The sequence below is a fragment of the Sciurus vulgaris genome (assembly GCF_902686455.1).
Source record: "Sciurus vulgaris genome assembly, chromosome: 6".
NCBI classification, from domain to species: domain Eukaryota; kingdom Metazoa; phylum Chordata; class Mammalia; order Rodentia; family Sciuridae; genus Sciurus; species Sciurus vulgaris.
Genome location: NC_136466.1, coordinates 118,936,859 through 118,945,787, shown reverse-complemented (window position 1 = coordinate 118,945,787; position 8,929 = coordinate 118,936,859). Strand labels below are relative to the sequence as shown.

The 8,929-nt window shown below is 33.5% G+C and overlaps 1 protein-coding gene across 1 annotated transcript in view; it reads right to left on the bottom strand.

The window, feature by feature from the left end:
* Positions 1-45: 45 nt before the first annotated feature.
* SREK1IP1 (SREK1 interacting protein 1) overlaps positions 46-8,929 on the bottom strand; it is a 35,335-nt gene continuing 26,451 nt past the window's right edge. Inside the window, exons 4-5 of the mRNA XM_079144689.1 lie at positions 7,762-7,834; positions 46-5,437 (exon numbers count right to left, since the gene is read on the bottom strand). Coding sequence (XP_079000815.1) covers positions 5,251-5,437; positions 7,762-7,834 — 260 coding nt within the window. The 3' untranslated portion in view covers positions 46-5,250. The remainder of the gene's footprint in view (positions 5,438-7,761; positions 7,835-8,929) is intronic.

Here is an 8,929-nt window from a genome sequence, read left to right as displayed (position 1 = left end):
CTGCAGTTAGAAGACTAGCCTTTCAAAATGTACTGAATGTAGCTTCTCTGGTCTTGTATAACAAAAAAGTGGCTTATTGTTCTTGGGCATGCAAAGTTCAGAAACTTTTCCTCATTAGGCTGTCAAAATTTCTATGAAGAACCATGGATATCTTCTAGACCAGCATTGTTCAAGAGAAGTTTCTGTGATGACAGAAATGTTCTTTCTATATCTGTAATGTCTAGTACAGTAGCCACTTAAAATGAATTTAAATAACCACATGTGGCTCTATTGACAGTAGAGTCCCAGATCATTATCACAACATCCTACTGTTTGAGTTGGATTCCACCTTCAAAAGGAGCAAAATTTTGCCGAGGTTTGACTATTAAAATTGCTCAGTGTGTATGTGTAGTTTGAAAGTTGAGACATTTCATTATAAAAATTATATTTTACAAGGTCATAAAAGTGGAGAATTTTCAATTATTTTTGTAATGGCTTATCGAGCTTTTTAATTTTTTTTTTATACAGCTTTGATTTTTTTAAAAACCCCATGAAATCTGCTATCTTGACACAGAGAGTAATCATGTTACTATATTGTTTCAGATGAAAATGTAGGTTGAGAAAGTTTTGATAAGGCACTAACACAGTTCAACTTTTGTTGCTCAGCGGGGCAAGGACAGATGCCATATATGACACAAGAAGCAGGAAACTCAGACTCAAGGCCAGCAAAGGGCTCATGTCCCTCAGATCCCTCTCATCCTGTGGGAGAAGCATACAGAGGCTGGGCCTGGCTGGATACATCATGGATTATGCCCTAGGTGAGGAACCCCCTTCCCTGCTACTCTGCATATTTTTAGACGACAAGGGAGGTCATAAGCCCCTGGGTGAGGCAACTGGGGTTACTGTCACACTGTATAAGAAACCTTCTGTTCTTGGATGCCAACTGCCCAGGAAGTTTGAATCCCAACACTAGGATCAGCAGAGCCCTGCATGCTCCCTGCTGAGGTAGCTTATACCAGATTACCTGAGGAAGGGCTCCCCCAGTGGACCAACTAGTATTGTCTCTGGTAGCTTAGAAGCAGCATGCTTCATAAATTGAGACAAAATACCCAAAGCAAGAAGTCTTATTAAATTATGGCCCAGTCTATACATTGAAAAATATATTTTAAATGATTTACTTGGCCTTAACAAATATTAACAGTGATAACTTTAGGCCTTAAAAAAAAAACCTAAAATTAAAAAACCAAACACACTTAAAAAAAATACATGTATACATATTTCTAGAAATGGGAATGATAAAGAATAGAGTTTTATGTGTTTTAGATCATTTAAGTCACTAATTTTTGATAAAAATTATCAGATCTTAGGAAGAAAAGTAGATCTAGAAGAATAAAAATATGCATAAAAAGTTATTTTCTATGTGACCTTCTAACAAGCAATTTCATCTTTTTAATTGTAGAATATGATTATGAAATGAATGAAACCAAATCCCAATAAAAGTTATTTCCTTCCTTCAAACCCTTGGTGTCTCATTGCTTACAGAATTTAAGTCCAAGCTCTAACATGGAACAAAAGACCTCTTTTAAGACCTCTTTTTCTTGATACCAAGAATCTGAAATGACAGTATCAATTTTTACTTCCTGCTTTACATATCACATACTAGCAACACCAGATTCCTTATAATTCTTATATGCAGCGCATTAACCCAGCTTTTTTTGTATACGATCTTTTATTCACAGTATCCATTCTGTGGGGAATGACAGAGGTCCCACTATCGTCTTCAATCAATATGCAATTCAGGCATTACCTTCTCTTGGTGGCCTCTTAATTTCTCCAGACTAGGTTAGGTATAAACTTGTGTTCAGGTCAATTACTGCAGTTGTTATATAATGGTGTGTTCTAATGTTTCTCTCACCAACGAGACTGTGAATTCTTTCAGGGATGCAAACTGTGTCTTATTTATAACTGTGTCCTCACTACTCAGCAGTGATTGCCATGCTAGGTACCCAATAAATGTTAAAGAGAAGACTCAATAGCATTTTTATCAACATTACAAATAACTTCCACCTAGTTTGCTACTGAAGGTAACCTAGAGCTATATAATTTTAGGTAAATAGGAAACAAAGACACACATAGTTGTTTTACTTCTCATTTGTTGATGCTTTCGCCTCAGAGAACTAAAGATGTAAATGGAGATGTTTTAAGAGTGAAGAACTAAGCATATCTCTGAGGGGTTAGGGATTTAGTTCAGGGGCACTCTTGCTTGCCTAGCATGCACAGGCCCTAAGTTTGATTCTCAGCCCTGGGTGGGGGTCAGTGGGGAAATCTCAGAGAGATTTTAGCCAACAGATGATATGGAGAAAAAAATGGGAAACCTGTGGGGGAGTAGGTCCATTAGCCTAAAAATAACAGTCTTACAGCTTCTGAAAATCTGGTTACAGATGCATATCTAAATATGAAGTTTGTCTGCATCTGGTCAAAATAACAACACTGGGTGGGAAGAAAATTAACCAAATATCATTTATCTGCTTAGAAAAGTTGATGTATTTAACAGTTGAATTAATATATTGAAGGCAGGCTGCTTATCTATAATGATTTCTAAAATGAGTATCACTTGAATATTAAATGAATATTACTTGATGAAATCCCAATGATCATATAAAGACTGGAAGTGATTTCAGCGATAATCTAGTACAATATTTTATCTGTGAAAGACATCAAATCAAGGCCCAGTAAAGTTAAATGGGTTCGTTGAGGGTTATACAGGTTGGTAGAATAGCCAGGACTTTTTGATTGTTACTATTAAATTTAGTTTTCCTTCTATTATATCCTGCTTGGGAGGAAATTTCATGAATTTTCTCCTTAAATATATTAGATGAGATTTGTATAGAATCCCAATAATAAGATCATCATGGAAGAAAATTACTTTAGGAAAAAAATAAATGACTTTCGTTCAGATGAAATAGTTTATAAACTATGCTAATATGGGAAATTTAGCTAAAGAAAAATTCTAAAATTATTTCTGGAGGAACAATTACTGAGCCATTAAAATCTTTTATTTTCTGTACTAGTTAATGAGGGCTGATTTTTATATAACTCTTCTGAGTCATTAATTGTTCCACCATTCAAGAAAACAAGCCTAATGGGGCAATCTATAATCTTTACAATACACATAAATAAAACCGACAAATAACTGTTTCACTACAATTATGGTCACATTAAGTATGTTACACACTCAATGGGATGAGGCTATCCTTTCATATGCAGCATCTGCTAATCATTTCTTGGGTGGGGAGGTAGCAGGGATTAAACTCAGGGACACTCAACCACTGAGCCACATTCCCAGCCCTATTTATTTTTTTTTTTGTATTTTATTTAGAGACAGGGTCTCACTGAGTTGCTTAGCACCTCGCTTTTGCTGAGGCTGGCTTTGAACTGGAGATCCTCCTGCCTCAGCCTCCCAAGCTGCTGGGATTACAGATATGCACCACCACACCTGGTTGCTTTTTTAAAAGCTTTTTTTTTTTTTTTAAACTTTCTAAAATTTTAATAACCAATGAGCTATATTTTATAAAATGAAAAGCAAAGACAAAACAAACCCGTAAGTATCTAGTAGCTTTGTGTTTTCCTCTTAACTCTTTAAATAAAATAATTTCTTCCTGAGGAGCCCCAATGAATAAATTAGGTTATGGAAAACTGGGAAGTGTGAGAGCTTCCATGGCTACAAGGGTAGCAGAGCAGCATACCAACTGCTTCGCTAGAACTTGAGCTTGGATGAGAAGAGTTAAGAGGCTTCTATGTCTTACTTGGGGGCATGCCAGGTCAGGTGCTGGTGAAGGAACAATCAGTAAACCTTTCCAGCCTGTGAGATTAAGTACACTTACCTGATTTCACCATCATGAATTTACCTGCAGCAATGTTTTTAGAAGTGTACCACAATGTGGTACTTGGAATCTTTGGTGCTGTGCCATGATGATAGGATGGTCTGCAATGCCGTCATAAGTATTTAACTTAATGAGCATAAGGGATATTAAGTATTAAGCAAATTAAGTAACACTGATCACTGTGAAATTAAAAATGTAAGGAACATTTATATTTACTAATAAATGTTTGAAAATGCTTACTCACATGAAACTTCTATTGTTATATAAAGGTTTTCATGATGCGACTCCCTGGCTCTTAAGTTTTAAATTGTACAGAATAAAATTCTAAATTCTAAATTTTTGTCACTGCTACTGAGATTTGTCACTGAAGTAAAAGAGGGGAACACCTCAAAGTAGTTATTTTTGAAACCTGAAGTTATGTGTGAAACTTGCTTCAAAACTATAAATCATTTCAGACAAAAGAAATATAAATGCTAACATTTATAAAAATTGTCCACATTACTCATAGACACAAGCTTCATAAAATTTATGTAGTAAATACAATAAAAATCAGTTCTAATGGAGATTTAGCTGTCTTCCTAAGTAAAATTTCTGTGATTGAGGTATCACTGTAAGATATGCCAATATGGCACAACTGTAAAACAACCCAGAAGTCTATCCTAAAAATTCTGACCAACACAACAGCATCATCTCTGCCAGATTTCTAATAGGTTGAACTAGTCCCTAAACAAGGAAGACGTATATTAACTGTTACAAAAACAAAGGAGGCAGGTATTAGAGACTCTGCATTTCATAAACCAATGAAACTTTTGTTACATTGTCATTATCATCTTCCTGCAGACACCATTCATTGAAAAAGTACTAAAGACCAGTAAAGCAGCGTCATCTCCTATAATATTAAAAAAAGCCCAGAGATTTAAAAACAACAGTGAAGAATTTCACTATTTTATACATTACATCACAGTATATAAAGCTATTAAAATATTCAGTATCAAGAGCAAAATCATTACCCCTACCCAGCTTCATCCCTGGAAGGTAGACACTTGATTCAGCACTACTAGTTAACACTAGGTACATTACTTGTGTTGACTGCAGTAAAGCCATAATCAACTTAGAATAGAAGTAATTAATACTAGTCAAACACACAGAGACACAAATGCCAAAAACGATGTTTTGTATGTACAAATATCGATACCTGGGGCATGGCTATTAAGTAACGACTAATTTAATACATATGGCCAGAGGGATAATGGTTCTATGCATGAAAAACATCTGTATGAAAAGGCTGGGATATACTGCAATGCATAATTATACAGCAAATTCTAAGAAGAGCATATAATTTTTAAAAATGAATTTTTAAATTTAATGACTTAGGCCAAAGTCTCAGTTACTTTTTGGTGAATTCAGAACGATTAGAAGTAGAACAATGCTTTTCCTTTTTTCTCTTCTTTTTTTCTTTTTTATGATGTTTTCCTTTTTTTGACTTGGTCTTTTTTTCTTTTTTCTTTTCTTTCTTTTGACATTTTTGTTTCTTTTGTTTTGAAGCATCTTCTTCAGTGGAACTGGAATAAGACCTATGGGCAATAGTACATGATGAATGAAAATCACATTTATGATTTATAGGTAATTTTAAATGGAATTTGAGCTGTCTTAAATTCTTAGAGAAAAGAGGGAGTATAAACATAAAGAAACTCAAAATGTACTTTGTATTCATCAAAAATTATGAATTCAGTATTTTTGCTGCCTGGTCACAAGAACTGACAAAACTAATATCTCTATTCTGCTTGACTCCAGTAATGAGTTTTAAATTCAACAAGGATGAAATTATTTTTCTGTGATTTTCAGTTTGGAGACTGTGCTACCCTTCAAAATTTATAAGGCAAACAAAGTGGTATTCATCAAGCCTCACTGTATACACATACACTTGTGTATATAATGACTTGTTAGCATATTCTCTTAAAAGAGCATACAAGGCTGCAATTATCATACATATAAAAGATGGTTATAATTGTACCTCGGTATGAATGAATAAAAGCTGAAAATGAACCATAAAAGCACTTTAATTCCTTTAATTTTTCAGGTTAATGCACTTGATCCCTTTAGTTGCAGAGTTATACAGATGGATACTTGGATTATAAGATAACTTTCAATAGTTACAGAAAGGATACCTTTAAATGAATACACTATACACATGAATGAGTACAATTTATCATTATACTTCATTTTTCTAGTATCACTGTAACATAAAATTGGGAAGAAAAAAAAAAAACAAAAACAAAGAACGCCTTCCCTAATACTAAAAAAGAAAATGCAACTTAAAAAAAAAAAAAAAAACCCAAAAGTCCTCTTTTAAGATTTTATATAAAGAGGTATATAACATTCTATTTATGACCCAAGCCCAAAATATATATGACAAGATGGAAATTAAGTTAATTTAAAATAAAGCAGGTATCTCAAAAGTTGGTTCAGTGATTTAAATATTAGGAATTAAAACCCAAACTGAGACTGATATAAGAGAGGAACAAAAGTTAACGCATGAGACTACAGGGTTTCAAGCTATCTTGAGTCCACAGAGTGACTTCCCTGACTCAAAGTTTTCTCTCATTTCTCTAATGTTGCATCCTCTACTTTGCTTGTCTCTTTACTTCCTTAGGCTTCTGACCACCTACTAAGCTTATTTTCTCATGTATTCTCTGGCTCCCTCTTCAACTATGCTCTTGTCAAATCTGGTTTACTTTTCTATTTAAAGACTGTACTTGACTTCTGTATTCTGATTAAAGCGACTTCTCTGCTTGCACTCTTTTCTATGGATTTTGGGTCTGGATTTTTATTTTTAAGGCAAAAATTTAGGCCTGGCATAGCATATTATAAGGTGGCACTATTTCTAATGCATAAAAATTTTAATTTCAGGCGTAAGATCTGTGAGGTTTAAGAGACAGACCTGAATAAATTATCTGTTATTATAAAACAAATATATCAGAACTTAGGAGAAAATGAATAATCTCATGTTTCATGTGAGCAATCCACTCTGCTGTTCTGGCACAAATATGTCAACAATAGTCAGAAACAGTTCCCAGCAGTTTCTATGTGAAAGATTATTATTTACCTCCCAAGACCTGAAAGTGAGCTAACTTTTCCAATTTATAAGATAGCTGAGGAGTTAAAATACATGTAATTATAAAAAAACAAAAAACAAAAACACTAAAAAGTAACAACATCAAATGTACAGAACCTACTATGAGAGAGGTTCAAATCAGACCTAACTCTGATCAATTGCTCTAAAATAAAAAAAAGTCTATGTGTCTATACCTGTAATAGTTATTGTAGTTTGAATGAAACTATTCATTAACCAGGGAAGAAGTAGCCTTTTACTACTTTTGATCAATTTATTTAACCAGTTAGTTGTCAATATAATAGTAAAAATTTGAAGGTGGTTGATGAAGGTTCTGAGAGACCTAAAAGAATTTTTAGCTTGACAAGGTCTATTAAATTATATTAATAAATTAACTTCTTAATCAAGATAAGGATTTTATGAGAATACACATATTTAAGTTCCAATTTCATCTTTATGAAGAAAAAATATGTGAAAAGTAGCTTAGCTACTATTCTGAAACTTAAAAACCTACAATATAAATAAATAAAATATAAAAACAGGTGTTATTACTCATTTGTAACTTGATTTGTTCTAAAAAGAAAAATTAAGGTGGGTGAGCACTAACTTTATTTTTGATTCTTTACCTGACTTTGCTATTTTACTGAAACAACTGAACATCTAACTCCTCTTAAGAAAACATTAACATTAAATTAGTAGAACTATACATCAAAAAGAAAGGCTTATAATCCTTCCTGGAATCATGGTCCTATTTTTTTCTTTTTTAAATATATATTTAAAAAATACCTTTTTCTTTTTTTTTTCAATTTGATTTTCTCTTTGCTTTTTTCTTTTTTCTTTTCCTCTTCTTCATTTATTCCTGTGAGAAGAAGGCAGGGAAAAATCAGGTTACCATGAGGCTACCAATATTAACATGGTGTGTAAGTATATTTAAATTTTAGTTGTTGGTCAGATAGATGAAGACATCAGAAATGAGAACAGAAAGTAAAGCCAATGACAGGACCTCAAAGATGTGTCTTATTTTCATAGGTGGTAAAGATAATATGATAATATCTTCAACATATAAATATACATGTGAGAGTTACTGAAAAAAAAAAAAGAAAAGAAAAAAGAAATAATTGAGAAGTACTCTGTAAATCAGAGAAAATGTGAAGGAGAAAAGGAAAACAAACAAATAAAGAAGAAAAAATGGCCAGGCCAAATATCAAATATATGAAGGAGCAGAAAATTTTTGAAATCCCAGAACTATGTTTAATGAATTCCAGTTCTCAGTTACCCTTCTTCCTTTCTGGGTCTGGAGTTGATCACCTCTTTCTCAAGTGCTATAAACAAAAGATGTCAAAAAGTTTGAAAAAATGAAAAAGAGCAAAGTGAAGAAAAACAGGATAAGGGAATAAAGAAAGCATTATGAGAAACACATCAGGGTTGGGGATGTAGCTCAGTGGTAGATCATTTGCCTAGCATGTGTGAGGCCCTGGGTTTGACACCCTAGCTTGCAAAATAAATAAATTAAATGAGTAAATAACAAAAACCAAATGACAATGCATATGTAAAGACTCAAATTACAAAACTAAAACCAAGCACTTATCTCTAACTCATCTCTATTTCTGGTATCCAGAACTTTGCCAGTTAGAGAGAAACTAAAATGGTGCAATAGAATGCTGGGAAAGACTGAGCTTTTTTTTTTTTTTTTTTTTTTAAATCCTGGAGATTGAACCCAGGGGGTACTTCACCACTGAGCCACATCCCCATCCCCCACCCCTTTCCCCACCTTTTTAAAAATTTTGAGACAAGTCTCACCAAGTTGCTTAGGGCCTTGTAAAATTGCTGAGGCTAGCCTTGAACTTATGTTGCTGCCTCAGTCTCCAGTCACTGAGATTAAAGGTGTGTGCCACCATGCCTGGCAATTCAGAGCTATTTTAAGCAGAAAAAACAATTTTTTAAAAGACATTTT